The 17,783-nt window shown below is 44.4% G+C and overlaps 1 protein-coding gene across 7 annotated transcripts in view; it reads left to right on the forward strand.

The window, feature by feature from the left end:
- The first annotated feature begins 2,839 nt into the window (after positions 1 to 2,839).
- The window catches only part of SYTL2 (synaptotagmin like 2), a 54,779-nt gene continuing 39,835 nt past the window's right edge, over positions 2,840 to 17,783 (forward strand). For 6 of the 7 annotated variants that reach the window (XM_084519109.1, XM_084519113.1, XM_084519111.1 and 3 more), the window contains exons 1-2: positions 2,840 to 2,948; positions 15,865 to 16,288. In XM_084519109.1, coding sequence (XP_084375235.1) covers positions 16,188 to 16,288 — 101 coding nt within the window. In that variant the 5' untranslated portion in view covers positions 2,840 to 2,948; positions 15,865 to 16,187. Of the gene's footprint in view, positions 3,189 to 15,864; positions 16,289 to 17,783 lie in introns of all 7 variants that reach the window. The other variant, XM_084519110.1, reaches the window with a different exon arrangement.

The raw sequence follows: 17,783 nt of genomic DNA on the forward strand, positions 1-17,783 counted from the left end.
CCTGAGGAAAGCCTCCTTCTCAGCTCCAAGAAATCAAGAAGCACACGAAGCGTCCCATCATCAGCTGGACTGGGCATTTCAGAGAGATGCTGCATCACAGCTCCAGTTCAAAGACGCTCTCATTCATGGCAGCAAGCCTTGTGTTTGTTTCATCTCACAGCAAAAGAACAGCAAAACTTTCAGGCCCTAGCTGTATGCACTTGATTGCTAAAGACATCTATTTTATGATCATGATTATCAAGCCAATCTCTTCCTTACCACAGAGAGCACCATATATAGTCAATTTACCCACACTACCCGTTTCCTTTCACAGTTTACACTTAGTGTGTACATTTTATTGTTACATTTTAAAGGATTTTTTTAAAGGTTTTTAAAAGGTTTTTGAAGACTTTGCTTTTAAAGATGTAAAGCAATGCCTTCTGTCAGTAAGATGACAGAGGTAAGATGATCTCAGAGATCTTTTCCAACCTTAATGATTCTTGGATTTTATGACCTGAGTTAGGTGTGATTTACATTAGTTCACTTTTTAACAGCTGAGTGTGCAAAGGAGACAGATTCTGTCTGGATAAAGCTGGAGGAAGGAAAGCTTTATCAGTTAGATGCTTTGCTTCACTGGATGTTATGGCTCTTCAACTAATACCTGCTGTTCTGTAACCATACCACAGCACTTCTTTATGTTTCATTCAGAGGAGATACCTTCCTTTCTGCTTTGGAAAATGGCTAGAGAAAAAGATTTGTTGAATTGAAGGGGGTAACAGAAGAACGATCCACTTTCTGAATCTGATAGGAACATCAAGGCACAAAAATATCCGCAGTTTTGTTGTTGTTTTTCCCTAAAGAGGTCATAACACTTTGTATTATACTGCAATCAAAAGCATGCTTTTATCTTTTCTTTGTGCTGAGAATAAATCTGGCTAAGATTGAAAGGAGGGTTGGTAGGGCATGTCATTCCAGCACTGGTTTTCATCTTCTCACTGCCACCTTGAGAGTGCTCAGGCTCAATTCACACGAAACACAGCCACTCAACATTTATACAAAAAGCAGACTTTTCAGATCTACTACCCCAGGGCAGAAAAACTGTGGGGAAAGGCTGTGTACTGGTTGCAGGCTCTTATCATTTTAGGTTACTGAGAAACAGTCTGAGGGGCCTTGCATGTCATTCAGGTATTTTCAGTTTGCTCTTCATTGCACATATATAAATATGCAACTGATCTGAGCTGGGACACCCCTTGCATACATAATCCCATTGATTTTTGCTTTTCCATGAACCTTGTGTCAAAACCTTTTGATTAAAGGGGAGATTGCTTGGGATGCTGGGTACACCAGACCCATCAGTTCCAGCTCCATCCGGCAGGGGCCAGGCGTACCCACAGCTGCAGGCTGAAACAAGCGTGTCCGCTCTGAAAAGGCTCAGACTCACCACTGCCTTCCTCTTTCCACTTTGGGACGGCGGTCAGAGGGGTAAAAAAAAAAATATATTCAACAACAGAAAAATGCATTACACGTACCAAGAGTGTCAAAAGAGACCCCACTTCTAATTAATGTACCAAGCTGTGTTTCTTGGTGTGTACAGAGCTGGAGTTCAGCGTGGGTTTGAGTAAATGCAGCTTAGTACACTGCATTAATCTAAATAAACAGGGTGTGTGGATAAGAGACACTTGAATGGAGATTACTAGAGGGAGTAACTGAGTTTTAAGCTTTCACAAGGTCTCCAGTTCACTCTGATCCATGTGAACTGAAAGGAAGCCCCATTTAAAATCCAGAATATTATCAGATAATGCATAAAGCATGCTCTATTCCCTATTTTTTGTTGACAGAAAGCCCCACATAAAACAGCTGAAATTGAAAATACATGTAATTTACAGACTTGTGATAAAAATGCTTTTTTTTTTTTTTTTTCCTAATAAGCATTAAATTATTTCACCATACCTAAGTTAGAGTAGCAGGTGAAATTCAAGGCTTTCTGATGACTAGGGACACAGTGTTGATTACGGAGGATTTGGGGAGTGAATCGATGCAAACTGTGGCCGCAAGAGGGAGAAGTGGGGTCCTGTGAGCATGGCCAGAGCACACCCTGAGCAACCTTGCAGGTTTGGCACTGCAGGCTCTACTTTCAGCACTCCAGGGACTGAAATTTTCCAGGTGTCCCCAAACAGGATTAAAAATATAAAACAAATGGCTTGGGAAGATCGTATGTAAGGCAAAAGCAGCACCACGAGGGCTGTCTGAAAGACGGGGAGTTGGTGCTGTCGGCCTGATCCCAGAGGGACTCCAGCTTCATCTTGGCACTTCGATAGCCAAACAAGGCTCAGTTCAGAGGAAAAGTCCTGCTGGATCATCCTACCAAATGGTGGCGTGTGTATTTTGTGCCACCAATTAAACAGAAAACCACTTACAGCGGCTTCCTGGACAAACAGATGACTGAAACCTTCATTATCGATGCATATATCTACTGCAAACAGGCCTATCTTAACGCCTCTCACCTTACCCACTACCAGATAAAGTGAAATGCAGATCATTTTCCCTCAAGGCAGCCAGTCGAGCCAAACTCGATGTGATTTGTGTGGACTCGATGAGAAATACCCTCTTTCCAGCTGCAGAGCCACAGCCCTCCCCCTCAGCAGTGCCCTCTCAAACCCACTCCCAAAACTCCTTCACACCTCCCGCACCCAGCTCAGTTCCCGCACCCAGGACACCCTCCCCACACCCCTGACGGTCTCCCCACAGCCCCGACACCTTCCCCGCTTCCTCCAGCGGCCCTTGCGGTGCCCACAGGTGCCCCAAAGCCGAGCCCAGCCCCGTGAGGGCGGGCCGGAGCCGGCGGAGCCGCCCTGCTCTGAGGGGACTCGGCGCCGCCATTGGCGCGGCGGCTGCCGGCCGGGGCCGCCTCGCCTCTCGCCGCCGCCTCCCTCTCCTCAGACAAGCGGGGAAAGCAGCTGCTGGCAGGGGTGAGAGAAACCGGGCAGCTCCTAACTGGAGAGCTTGAGGGTAAACTACGGGAAAAAGGGGCTGGGGTGCCCCGTTGGGGCTGCCCGGAGGGGTTTTGTGGGCGCCCGGTGGGGTCCGGAGTCAGAGCTTCGCTCCCAGCCTGAGGGTGGCTGAGGGGAGGCGAGGCTTGTGGCTAGGGGCCGGTGTGGAGAAGGGAAACCTTGTCCCTGTGTGCTGAGACCTCCTTGTGGCCGTGGGCGGTGAGTAACTGTGCCAACTTCCCCGGACCTAGCTCTGTAGGAGCCCGCTTTCCTAAATAGAGGGCTTTCTTTGCTCAGAGAGGGATCTCAGGTTCTCCTGGAGGGATGCTAGTGGCCTCTGTGGAAATAATAAACTCTTTCCCTTTGAAACAGTTCATTGCATCTTGTTCCTCTCTAGAGGGACTTGCAGGGATTGTCCTGGCCCTAAAATCTGAGGCACTTGCTTCTGTGAGTAGAAGGATCTCGGATATGGATCTCTTTTATAGGATCATCGCAGCAGAATGAAGGCTGCGTAAATTTGGGGGCAGATCGTCAAATGCCTTTGTGATTATTTCTGAGCTTTCTCAGAGCTGTAAGGAGAGGAGATTTAAAACTGTGAAATGATGAATATCCAGCGCTCTGGAACTGTTGCCCTGTATTTAAAGCTGGTAATTACAGGTCTCGATGGTTTTAGTTGCTGAGGTCAATGTAAGGTGCTTGAGAGCTCTTTGACAGGAGGTGCTGGAATCAAAGTGAGAATTTTGTGATTTTCATTAATTACCATATTTCTTGCTTAATGTCTTATGCACCTTGCTTCCTCCCTGGCAGAAAAGGGTGTGAGCTCATCTGCTTTTGGCATAGTTCGTATTATTTTGGGAAGTAAGGCTTACCTTGATTTTGCTGGCATCTTATTCATTTTGCAGGCTTGTTCTGGTTCCATCAGACCTATCTCCTCTCTGTTCTGCAGGTCTGTTTTGCTCTCACCACACATCTTTCCTGCTTGCTCTACATCCTTTGCTCTTATCTTGCAAATTCTACTATCTGCACGTATTTTTCTGTGCGCTTCTTGGACAAATATATCCCAAATCCCTGTTCCTCTGTTTGCAGTTATGTGCTTTTGTATATTTATGCATACCTGTGTTATAAAATACTGCTAGTGGTGTTACAGTGTTACAAGGTGCATGTATGCTGTTACCCATTACCATGTTTTAATGTGCTTATGTTTGGGTTTAAAGCCAGGTAATGCGAAGGCATCTTGCTTAGTCTGCTTCTTCTTTATGGGTGCATCAGGCCTCTGCTTTGGCTACAAAGCATGTCTTGGAATTTTCCAAACCTGGCATTGGACCAGTCCCGTGTGGAGGAAACTTCCTTCCTCTTGCAGCCCAGAATCGGTTTCGCTGTCAAGCTTTTAAAATTCAGTGAAACAGATCATCGTTATTTACCAACGCTGATGAAGACCAAAATAAATGACGCTCCTTTTCCCCAAAAAATGAATGACAGGAATGTGAATTTGTCTCTTTGCTGAAGTACTAGGTAGGGACCATGAACAGTTACATTCTCTGGAATAAGCTCTTGTCATTCTGCAGGCAGCGCTTGCTGGATTCCCAGGTGGAAGTACTGCTCCAGTTTAGTACTTGGAGGAACCCTCTGATGCTTTCACAGAAGGACAGGTACTAGCTGTTACATCTAGAAAGAAAGATTAACCAGGAAGCTAAACAGTGGGAGAAGTCCAAGGAGTTGCTTGTACTATCATTGTTCTTGTGCTCGTGACAAAAAGGAATCTGCTTTGCCAACGGTGATGAGAAACATCAGACAAAATCCTACCAATAAAACATAATTTGCAGGGAAACTGAAAAGTAAGTCTTAGTCACTCAGCAGGAAAAATGTTTAATTGTATTCTTCTTTAATTAAAGTAAGGGTTCTGCCGGCGGAAGTCAGTCTTTAGTTCATTCAGTAGCGACTTGTTTTGCACCATTGTAAAGAATTTTTCTCTGTACATTAAGTGCTCTTAATTCAATATGACTGGCTTGAATTTAAAAAAAAAAATGTTAAAAGGAGAAGGTAATTTTCTGGTGCTCCAAGTCCAGCAATTCTTATATTTAAGGTTAGATTTAGGTTGCTAAAAGTCAATTTAAGGAGGCTCCTTAAACTGTTTTGTCTCCCAGTGCTCAAACACTTATGCTTTCCTGTATGCAAGCCAATGCTGTGGCATTTGCTGTTTGAGCAGCCTCTAGTTCTTTAGCTTTTGGGGGCATGAAATGACTGACAGCTCGTTTTAACAGACTTATTCATGCTTCGTTCTTGTGGTTGGGAGTCATTCAAATTCACTTGGGTACAGCAACTGGCTGTGCTAGATTCTTACCTCATGGTGTAAAGCTGCTGGGCCACACGTAACCTGACTGCTTATTGCAGAGTGACAACGCGGAGAGAGTGGTGAGGGGGAAATGAAACTCCTTTTTCATCCCTTCTTATTTTATGTCTCTTTATCTGGGAAATGCCAGACTAATTTTGAATTAAATTCTGCTTGGTGTTCTGTGCATATATACCAAATGAACAGACAACTTTGGGGGGAGGAAGGCTTCCTTGCTGTATTCCTTTTTCTTTGTAGTGTAAGTCTTATAAAGTATATTTTTCTTTTTTTTTCTCTCCCCCAGTCAAGGAAATCTTACATAAATGCACACAGACAAAGAAGTAGAAAAGTATATAAATAAAAATAAAAGTAAGAACAGAGGAGATTTGCAGAGTAGCCAGCAGAACAATGCCCTAGACTTGCTACCAGGTGCTTTTGTTCTGTGAAAGGACCAAACTGAATATCGATAAACTCAACGTGGAATTGCACAGTGTTACTCACAGCCTGATTCTGATTGATAAGCTGTTGGTGACTTACTCCTGTGCAGGCTGGGGGAACTACAGTTAGACAATGTAATCTCAGCTGTGTAACTGGAGCTCCAGAAGCAGATCAGAATATTAAAAGGCTTTTGTGTTAGAAATGGCTGAAACAATCAGCTTTTTAAATCTTAAAAGTCCACCCCCCCCCCCCCCCCCCGCCATGATTTTCTTATCTATTAAGTTTAAATGATTTATGTCCTTCAGAAATAGCATTAAAAATGGGACATCAGTTATGAAGAATTAAGGGTGAGGTCCGGAAAGGTGTGTGATTGCACTTTGGGCTCCTTAAGCAAAAGGTGTGTGTTGAAGTCCTAGGCAGAAACCTAACAAACAATGTGAAGCAGTGAGCCCTTGGCCCTCTATTGTGCTCCTGCCCACACAAATCTGCCACGGTCTTTGCTGAATTTGCAGGTTGCCTGTGCTCCACCTAGGAATACTCATCCCATTTTCTCTGCTGTGGGTTTTGCTGTGTGGGGTTTTGTTGGCTGTTTTTTTTTTGGAAGCATGTAATAATTTGTCAGTGGAAATGTCATTATGTTTTTCTTGTTTTGTAGTGAGTAGAGGACTTCTCTGGAGATGGAGATATCTGGATTAGAAACGAATCCCCCATTTGGGGCAGGGCTGTCAGCGTGAGGATGGCAGTCAGGAGGGACAGCTCAGTCTGTGACGTGGTGGCCCGACTGCAGGGAAATAGACTTGAGTTCTTGTTCCTGCTTGCAAGGTTGCAACAGAACTTCAGTAATCATTCAGTTTAATCCTCAGTAGCGCAGCCCCAGGGAGGGTTAAAAGTGAAGTAAAGGAAACCGTAGACTGTCATATCTTCCTAAACAAGGGGATGTGAGTTTGAATCCTCTTGGATTTGGGTTTTGGGCTTCTTGGGAGCGTGCTGCAGGCATTGGGCAGGAGAAAATTCATGCCTCGCATTGCTTTCCTCTTCAAGAATGAGCCACTCCTGCAAAACTGAATGCTGTTGTTCAGGGACAGGCTTTATACTCACAAACTAAACCCTGGATTTTTCTAACTCTACCTGTGAAACAGTTTCCATCACAGCCTTTGTCTCCCTCCTTCCCATCCGTGTGCTGTTCAGCAGCCTTTCTGTGACAAATCCCATTCAGGCGGTGCAGTTTGACATTGTGCCCCATCCAGTGCAACAGCAGGCTGCTGCAGAAGCTCTTCCCTGCTCCTCACCTCCCACGTGCAGCAACTTGAGCAGTTCAGCTCCTGCTCTGCCCTTCCAGGCTTCTCGTATCGCAGTGCCAGCTGCCCAGAGCCATCCTCCTGAGTGCTCAGTTTGGGGCTGCCTGCAGGCACTCCGTGAAACTCGTACCAGCCCGGGAAAAGACAGGGTTTTGCACGTGATTGTTTGCACTGCTGGGCTGGGCTGTCTCATGAGTGAAGCTTTCATGGCTGATAGACTTCCTGTTATTCCGGCAATTTAATATCTCTATTAAGGAGGGCTGACAATGCTGCTGGCTGGTTTCAAATCCTTAGCCAGAAGGATTGAGGGAGCAGGTGGAATATTTATGTTATGCTGATTTCCAGTGCAAGATGATGTTTTAGCTGGATGATGAGTGATTTTTTTTCTTCTTAACAGGGAGCTACAGCAAGCTTTTTTATGCATCTATTTAAAAACAAACAGCAAAACCCCACTAAGCTTCCACCCCAGTGGAAGGTATCTGTGCCTGTGACAGCGGGGTTGGAACTAGATGATCTTTAAGGTTTATTCCACTCAAACCATTCTGTGTTTCTATTAAAAACTTCATTGCAAAGCTTGAGTTATTTTTTGTGATTGGAGTGAGACCTGATTCTGGCTGTACGCAGTTTGCGGACTGTAGGCTAACTTTTCTTTAATCAATTACATTGCTAATTTATCTGAAAATGTCTCTAACGTGTTTCTTCTCTGCCACCTCTTTCCTTAGCTCACTTATTGATTCTGTGGCTGCAGGACTCCTAAAGACCATTACTTTTCTGCTGGCACCTGATTTCTCCTGGTAACTGGATTCTGTGTAAAAGCCTGTTTTTAGGCACGTGTGTGTCTTCCAGCGAGGACTGGATTAACTGACGCAAGCTTTCTCAGTAGCCTTCAGATTACATCAGTTGTTAGGTAGGTAATTTTAAGCTTAGAAATGTGCCTGAGCAGTGTCCTAGGTTTGTGGTTAGTCCGCCAGCTCCTGAGAAAGGACAGCCAAAGGGCTTGGTTTGTTTGCTGGCTGTTCGCACACAGTAGTCATCAATTAAACCAAGCTGTAGTTACAGTAACAAGGCTGGTGCCTGAAAAGTAGAGGGGATAGAGTGACAAATGAAATGGGGAGTTTTGGGTGAGTAAGGGCTGACTTGGCCTCCTGCAGCTGCTTCTTTATATGGTTAATGGTGTCTGAGAGCAGAGCATCTGTCGCAGCGTTCTGCCTGATCTCAGGCTTGTGCTGGGCTACTCGCAGAGCTGCGCTGGTGAAGCTGTGAGGTCAGTAGCCTGCCTTGGGGCAGGCAAAGATGGTATAAAAGTTGCCCTCATGATTTGGCAGCTTTGTGTTCCAGCTGTACCACAAGGCTCTATGGTGTGCCCTCCTGCAGAGGAGATGTGCTACACCACTGGTGACCTGAGCAGCTGAGAGCGCTTTAGAGCAATTCTGTGATGCGTAAAAGAGGCAGCCTGAAGTTCCTGGTTTTAGAAACGCAGTGGAGAAAAATCAGTGCATCAGTGATGGTCGCAGTCCTTGTGCAACTATGGACTTCCATGGCTGCTAAACTCAACTTAAATGAGGAGTGAGGGTAGGCAGAGAGCCCCTGCTCGCTGAGCTGCAACAGTTACTGACCCGTGGGGTCCCATAATAAAATCATTCTGTTACTTGGTGAGGTTGCTCACCTCACAATCAGGGACACAGACAAAGCAGAGATGTTTAATCCCTTTTTCACCTCTCTTTAGCACCAGTGGTGGGCCCTGGGACCCCCAGAGTCCCGAGTTGGACAACTGACTGTGAGAATAAGCTTCCAGCTGACTCTGAACTTGTGCAGGATTTGCTGCTCCAGCTGGACACACACAAGTCTATGGAGCCCCATCAGATTCCTCCCAGGGTGCTCAGTGAGCTGGCTGATGCTGTCATGAGACCCCTCTCAATTATTTTTCAAGGTTTTTGGGAATCTGGAGAAATCCCAGTCAACTGGAAGCTGGCAAACCTTGTCCCAGTTCTCAGTAAGGGCAAGAAAGAAGATCCTGGGAGTTACAGGCCTGTCAGTCTCACATCAGTGCCTGGTAAAATTATGGAGATTATTTTGGGGGTTGTTGAAAAACACCTGAAAGACAACGCAGTCGTTAGTCACAACCGGCATGGGTTCTCAAGGGGAAAGTCCTGCTTAATGAACTTAATTATCTTTTATGACAGAATTACCCACCTAGCTGACTAAGAGAAGCCTGCTGATGTAATCCTTCTGGATGTCAGCAGAGCTTTTGGTACTGTTTCTCACAGCATCCTTCTGCACATAAAGCTAGATAAACACACAACGCAATGTCTTACGAAGGAATTATTAGTTCAAATAATATATTATGCCAGTGTCAATGGTATAACATGTAAGGAAATACAACCAGAATTGGAGAACCTCAATATATAATGAGAGGTACTGAGGTTGTTGATGCTAGCTTGCAGGAATACCTGTAATTCTGAAGCTGCTCAGTAAAGAACGCAAGTTCTTTGAGTAGTTTTATACTTTTGACAGTTTACAATGAATGGCTTGGCATCTCTGGTTAATCTGCTGAGCTATGGTCACAGGGAAAAGAACAATTTAGGTGTGGTTTAATTTATTAATGAATTATTTATTAATTTAATTTATTAATGAATTAATTTATGAACCTCCTGTTCCAGAGACCACATCTTTTTGAAACCACTGGCCTAATGACTGTATGCCGTGGTAGGTAGAGAGATTCTCTTTCCTAGGCACTGCTGCCAATATCCGAGCCCTATGAGAAGAAGTGGCAAGCTGCCATGCCTTAATAAAGGGATTAGGCCACAACCAAAACAAATTGTTCTTTCCTCTTCCAATTTTCAGTTGTTAGCTTTTTTTAATTCATGTTGTTAATGCTTTGCTCTTTTGTTCAGAGTATATTTTACGTAAACCAGAACAATTGCCCGTGTAATATCAACGCGATGATGGCCTTGACTTCTTACCCCCTAAAAAAGTAAATCACGGGTAGAGCAGCACGGACCACCAACGCAGGTATTACTGGAGAAAAGTGGAGCTTAAGTGCTTGCATTACTCCAGTTGCATTTGCTACAAACCCAGCAATTAGTAAAGCTAAATGTTCTGGAAAATTATATAACTACTATAAGGCCATCAATGAGAATACTTCAGGATTGCAGTGAGTTTGCAGGTTAAAACCAACCGGAGTCATCTTGATACTGGTGAGCAAGGGTAAGGTGTGAGCAAGGTTTGTGCTGTATCTTTTTTTGGCTTCCTATTGTGCTATTTTGAGTAGTTGCCTGGTACTATAACTGCAGATAAGTCCCTTAACTGTATAGTAATGAGTATCCTACAGGAGAGCATGTAGGTTTATTATTGGAGTAAAATAAATCATTTCTGTGTTTGTAAGGACAACTTTTTATTGCAGATACTCTCTATTTCTGCAAAGGGCCCCGTACCACCGCCACCACCTGCTTCACAACCAGCTAGATAAAAACCTCCCTGCCTCCCACTGACTAAACATACATGTTGGCAAACACAGCCCTTTAAGTTAATCTCTGGGCCTGCTGGAAATCTGATCTATGTTGTACATGTGGCTGTTATCATCTTAAACACTCCGATAACACCTCCTGAAAGAGCAGTTGGATTGGCTGCAGATATGCATATCTGACTGGGAGATCTCTTCCCTTCTGCCCCCTCAAGAATGAAAATGACAACAGGCCTCCTCCTGCGTGCTGAAGTTCAGGCTTATTCCACTACAGCCAACCATGTTTTAAAGTCCTGAATGAAAACTTAAGTCCCTCTTGAAAGTTAAAAGGTTTTCTTTCTCCATTACCCAAAGTTAACTCCGTAGTGTTCTGACCTCCTGCACAAGTATCTTCATGACTGTCTTAAACTACTTGTGCTTGTGCCAGCGCTGGCATTTAGCTTAATGAGCTGTTCTCCTTCCAAGGGATTTGCATCATGTATTTAGAGAAATTATACTCCCTGAGCCCAGGATGGTGCTGCGTTACTTGTGACTGTGTTGGATAAATGTTAGTGGAGAATAAAGTTGTTCAGGAAAGTGTGATTTTTTTTTTTTTTCCTTAAAGTAAAAAACTCTGTCCCATTACTGCCTGATGTTACTCCCCAGGGTGATGGCAGCCGGTCCTGCAAAGCTCTCGTTTCTCCTACTGTTGTGGGTTTTCTTGTTCCAAAAATAAAGGATGAATTATTTCCTGAGCATGTGTTGAGGACAAATACAGTCACCCCTTTTCTGAGAATAAGGAGTTTGTCTGCAGATGCAAATTGGGCTGCACGATTCTGTTTATCTGTCTTCCTCAGCTTCCTGTTGCCTTGTGTTTGGACTTCCAGCTCCCCCAAGCTGCCAGCGTTGGTGTGTTGGAGAAGAATTAGTCAGGAAACCAAATCCACTTACAGTTAAGAGCCAGTAGGTTGCTTGAAACTGAATTCCTTACGGCGTGAAGATGATGAAGGTGAGAGTTGTTGGTCAGCCAGGCCTGCGGGGTAATTGTGCCTTCACCTGAAGGAGCTGGCACAAACCAGGGTGCAAAAAGCAGCTGAAAGTGTAGGGTTGGCTGTCACCGCCTTCCTCGTGTGAGAAGGTGCTGGATGCAAGACAGCTTCTCCCAAGCAAAGCATTAGCAGCTTGAGGAGCCCTTGAAAAGCAACTTTGCAATGTAAATGTAAGATGTTATGAGGCTGCTGCACGCAAAAGGAAGTCTTGTTGATTTGGATGGAACGGCTGACTGGGGCTGTGCTGGTTGGTTTCTCATCCTGGCGATGACTTAATGTCAGTTGTGGCAAACTACTCCGGCCTCTTTCTTGCCTCTCCCTAATTTCATCCCATATGTATGCACGGAGTAAAAACTTAACAACAGGGCTATGATTGTGGTACCTCTTAATATGGTAGCTCATAAACACAGTATTTGAATTCAGATTCCCTTTTTTCTACTGGGGAGAAAGTAGGGGAAAAAATAAGGCTCGGTGCAGGGCAAACGAGGTAGTCGGTCTCTTATGACTTGTGTACTAGAAAAACGTAAAGCCTAACTTAAAGGCATCGAGACACAAAACCACTTGAGGAGGTTCTGGGAAACATTTAGAAGACAATTTCTGGATGGTTGCCAGGGCTAGAGTACTTGGAAGTTGTGAGCAACTTAAGAGTTGAGGGTGGGGAGAAAAGCACTGCATCTAAGGCCTTTTTTTTTTTTTTTTTTTTTTAATTGCCAAAACAAAAGCTTTCATGCAGGAGTTACAGAAAACATGATTTCAGATTCCCGTTTATTACAGGGAGTAGAAAACTTCTATGAAAGGGAGCAGTTTGTGTGGTTTCACTTGGATTTGAGGGGAAAAAAAGCTAAATATATCAAGACTCATAAATGCTAGTCTACAACGTAAGATGACTGCTTTTCTCCAGAAATCAGTCACTGTGGTGTTTGTTGATTTCTATGATTTAGTCAGTCTGCTGTGGGATGTTTCAGTCGTATGTGGAACTTGAGTCTGAAAGCTTTCCAGCCAAAGGAAAACTTCCCATAACAGTGGCTCCGAAGAAAATGCTGAGACCTCTCAAATCTTTTCAGCACGTACAGGGGATTTAAGGAAAAGTTTGTGAAAAAGACGGAAAGAAGAAGAAAAAGGAAAGAAGAATTGAGCTCAGGGTGGTGGAGGGTGACTTGGAGTGGAGAGAGGCATTGAATTTTAAATTTGGCCTTTGACCTGTAACAGGTACTCCATTCAAAGCTAGCAGTTGTGTGGTTTTTTTTTTGTTTGTTTGTTTTGCTTTTTTACTGTCTGTGCTTGGAAGCCGTGCTTATAGCCCTCTGCAGAAAGCCGTCTCGCTGTGTAAGCAGAGGTTCTCCCGAGGCTGCCCAGGTACGCCCCGCACAGAAAGAGGGTTTTGTCTTGTTTAAACTGAAATCCATCCTGTCTTCAGTTTGTGACTGGCCTGCTTCCAGTGACTAAAGACTTGTTATCATGGTGAAATGTGATACAGTTTGCGCTGTATGGATGATGCACATTAAAAGGGGGGAAAAAATGTTTTTTTTTTTTTTTTTTTTTTCACCAGCTGGTTATCTGGAGAGATTAGGGGCCAGTTTTTCAGGTACTCAGACATGCCTTAACTGAAGCATCATGTTGTTATCTTTGCAAAGGAACCTAAAGGATCTGGGCTGCAGTTTAAGATTTGGGAAGCTTTTTGTCCTAACCTAGGATAGGAGCAAAACCAACTCAGGTAATGCCATGCAAATCTACATACAGGATGAATGCAAGTGGGTATGTGGAATGGAATTCACACAGGGCTCTCCTCCAAGGAGCTGGGAGGAGAACATGACCCAATTAAGCCAGGCACAATGTGTTAAACTTAGCAAAACGTGGCACTGTGAAGCTCGTGTTTAGTCCAGGAGCTTTATCCCATTACCTCTACTGGGTGAGAGGTGAATTGGTTGAGGGACATCCCGAAAATGAAGTGGGAACGTGAAGTTAGTTGTGGAAACTGCTCTGCAGAATGATGGTATGTGGGAGGGTTCGTAGCAGTGGGCTTTGCTTTTAGCTCCCCCAGGCCTGGTTTTTAAAGGCTGCCCTGCTATTTCTTTTAGAGTTTTGGATTAAACTGATAGATGTAACTCTCCTCTGTCAGCCTTCTTTGAAGACAAAGGTGCTGTTCCTGTGGCAGCTTTCTTACAGGCTTCATGGACCTGCTGCAAGCAACTTGTCTGACTTACAAGGAAAAGAGATCCTTTGTGATTCCAAGTCAGAGCTGCCCAGGTTGTGTGGTACAATGTGGGTTTCTGGGCCTGTGATAGGTGTGCATGTGCCAGCCAGGCAGCACCCAGGGTTTTTGTTAGCCCTGCAGATGCTGGGTGTTTTATCAGCTGCTGTGGAAAGCTTGCACGTGACAGTCAAGGCTGACAGCCATACCTGTTGTGGGTTCTGAACAAAGTCAGGGTTGTGTGTGTTTGTGGCTCTGTAGTGAGCACTTCTTACTTATGGCTAATTAGGGGTAAGTCATTATTTTCTGAATCTGCTTCAAAAAGGCCAGTTACTGATGGCAGGGTGTTTGAGATACTGTTACGTTGACTTCATGGAACAAAATCCCAATGAGAATCACGGGGAAGATTCATGTAGCAGCCAAACACAATCACGGGCAGAAAGCTGTGGGGCTTTTTCAGGGTGGAGGAGGGCATGACCATCAACCTGCTCACAGCTTCATTCTGCATCTGTACAAAATGCTGTTGCCTTTAGAGATGACGTTTCCCTTTGTGTGGTGCCAGTGCTGATACCTTGTTCTGACCTCTTGGCTGAACGTTCACAGACTCAGGAGCAGGCACAGTCAAAGCAGCATTTGAAATTCCTGCTCAAGGACATAGTTTGGTTTGGGCAAAGCACTGAGGTTCGTGTTAATGCATGATTCCTGATTCCACATAGTCAAGACATTTATGTAGAAACTATTTTGGTTTTATTACAAATGTTCTGCAGCACGGTGGCCTTCATGGGATCACATTCCTAACAGAATTATACACTTTCAGTAGTAAGATGTTGTGAGTAAAAGTCAATTCTTGTAAATTCAGCTGTGTTGCAGCCTGTAGCATCCGTAGATACCCTGACTTTCCTTCCCAAGGCGGGGGCTGGTACAAGGGAAAGGGAAGTGATTCAAACCTCAATACACATCTTCTGGAAATGCATCCATTCCTCCTGAGCCTAAGGTGGCAGGTCAGGATGACAGCTGTTCTCCAGCAACTCACAACAGCTTCCAGAAGTTTTCAAGTGGTGCTGTAAGGATCCTGACTTTGTAAATGTGGTATCTGACCCTGCAGGAGGACCCTGCAGGAGGAGTGTTTGTTTTGAGAGAAAGCATATTTTGGTCAAAAGTGTGTCGTAGAATTCCCATTTGGGAGGAATTTAAAGAATGAATCTCTTAAAATTGTTGCTCGTTGTTCTGAGTAGAAGTGAGAAACGTTTGTGATAAACACTTCTGTTACAGACAAGACAAAATCCCACAGAAAGAGGCGTTGCAGTCGCTGGAGAACACGCTCCCTGTCTTGAACTGGAGCACACAAATTCCTCTGATGCGTTCCCAGCCTCCTCCCATCTCGCTGCTGCAACATGTTGTGTTTGGCAGCCTTCTGATGACTTCCTCAGGATTTTTCCTCCGGGGCTTGTGATGACTGCTGCCTTTCTGATCTCCTGGAAGGAGGAAGGAGTCTTTGAAGACTCGGAGTGGGAAGATAGGTGTGGAGGGCAAGGCGCGCACAGCGTGCTAGGAGTGGAGTAGGGTCCAAAAGTTCAATGGCTTGTCCTTATGGGATGGCTCTTCTGCTATCTTAGGTTGGTGACCTGCCAAAAATGGTGTCCTAGAAATGTGCTAACGATAAGGAAACCAGCGTGGCAAGCTCGGGAGTTTTAGCTCAAGTGTTAGGGTGTTGTTGGTTGTGTTGTTGTTGCTTTGTTGGTGGTTTTTGTTTACTTGGTTTCTGTTCCTGGAATTTGGGCAGTCTCTTTATAGAAACAAACCCTCAACTTCTAGCCCTCAGTGTTCTTTTTTTAAAGTTTTTTCTCCTTCCTTCTGAGTTGATCTGCTGACTTAAAGGACAGCTTAAAATGCACCTATTTGTAAATTTTGCCGTTTGGATGATGCTTGGCTCTGCATTTCAGCGTGAGTCAGTATATTGAAGAGGAATATATTGTTGTGACCACCTTGTTCAGGAGGCCTGTGAAACGAGTTTGACTTGAAGTGACCATTTGAACTTCACAAAGTGGTTTAATCACATTGAAAAACTCGTTTCTTTTAATTAAAAAAAACACACATAAACAACTTCCCTGATGTTTACAGCTTGTTCTTCCTTGTCTCTTTTTTTAGGGAATGATTAGGCTGCTCCTAAACACTGGATGTGCTGGATCAATGACCTCTTACTGCAGCAAGCAGAGCTGAGAAGACATCGTTGCAATGGCGAGCAGCAATGCAACACCTTCCCAAAAGTATCTCATCTAGGGAAGCATATGCTCACTCCACAGCAACAAAGCCAAATCTGTGGCTTTTTAAATCACAGACTGTAACAGGGTCCAGTTGTCTCAGTGCCTGCTGAAAAAAAAATTTTCTATACCCTTAAAAGGGACTCCAAGACTAACCTCAGCAGGATTTAAGATCATTCTGGACGCTTAACCCTACCTACGCCTGCCAAGATGATTGACCTGAGCTTCCTAACAGAGGAGGAGCAAGAGGCAATAATGAAGGTGCTGCAACGGGACGCAGAGCTAAAAAAAGCTGAAGAGGAGAGAGTCAGGTAAGGGACTTGACACTCCAGGATGTCCTGGGAAGACCTACACGGTTGGTATGTACCTGAACAGAACTCCTGTGTTGGTTTCCTTGGAAAGAATTTAGTTTGCAAGTATCAAAACCTGCAACCTGAGCCAGTGTGTAACAAGTGGGGGTATTTGCCAAAAAAAAGAGCACCAGAGCCCCAAACAAAAGAAGTCAGGGTAGATGCAGTCAGCAAAATGCCTGAGTGAAGGAGTTACACTTCAAATACCTGGAGTGTTGGTGTAAGAGTCCAGAGGAGGTACTGACACTATGCTTCATTGCCAAAAGAAGTCCTTGCAGGCCATGGCTCATGTAGGAAATTGCTCCCTGTTTGTGTCGTGGTGTCACAGAAGGAGCAATGGATTGTTTGGGAAGCTGTACTGCGGAGTGTTTTGTGTGCTGGGAGGTTTTCCTGGAGCTACCGGCAGGGTAATTGCCATGAATAGAGATGTGTTCGTTGAAAGCAGCATTGCCTCGATGGCTGGACTTCGGGAAAGTCACCCACACTGGTACAAACAGCAGCTTAATGGTGGTTTCAGCTAACCCAGGCAGCTAACTGCTCACAAATGAGGATTTTAGCAGTTAGTCTCTTTAATTTTCTTTTTTTTTCTCCAGTCAGATTCAGTACCCAAAATGCAAGAAGGCCCAACAACAAAGAAGGAACCTTACACACTGACAGGTCAAGGTGCTGTAACACAAACTGGTATTTACAGCTCTGTACTGAGGCTGGATTTTCTCTCATTGATTCAGGAATCTTCTCTAGGATTCTTTTGAATTGTCATGTTCTCGATGGAGAGATGTATTCCCTAATTAAATCTTTTGAAGTTACTCTTAACCATGATGCTGCTTGTCTGCAGAGAAATATTCTCTGACGATTGGCATCTGTGTAGGTATATCCCAAAAGGAAACGAAACAACAGTCTGCCACTTGCTCCAAAAGCAGTGTTTATTTTGCTAAGTACGCTTGTACAGTCTTGGTGGCTTTTGGTCGGCTGCACTCAGCAAGTTATTATCTTATTTCTCCTACTGTTCTTCTCCTGAGAACATTAAAGGAGAAACAAGTAGCTTCTGGTTAGAAAGGCATCTTTGCTCAAGGCATGTGCTTCACTGGAGGCTGGAGGTCCAAGCCTTACTAGCAATGTTCCTATTTTCCCAATTTTTTTTAATGCAACTTGAGAGGGAGATGGTTTTGCCACATCGACTTGTCTCCCATTTCAAAAAGCAGAGAAGGGACTTAATTGTAGCAGAAGGGGTATTTTCGTTTCTTTACTCCAGGCAGGAAAATACCGGCTTTACTGTTGGAATGGCACCATGGTGCCAGGTCTGAAAGCGCTCAGAAGTAATTGCAGCCATGAGTTTGAAAATATCTAGGAAAAGGAATCCTCCTGGAGCAGCAAATCTAAAAGGACACTCTTAGTTGTGGTCTGTAAAAACGCTGTCAACGAGTATTTTTGTCTGTGGAACTTGGCTTGTGTCATT

The sequence above is a fragment of the Aythya ferina genome (assembly GCF_964211825.1).
Source record: "Aythya ferina genome assembly, chromosome: 1".
In the NCBI taxonomy this organism is placed as follows: Eukaryota; Metazoa; Chordata; class Aves; order Anseriformes; family Anatidae; genus Aythya; species Aythya ferina.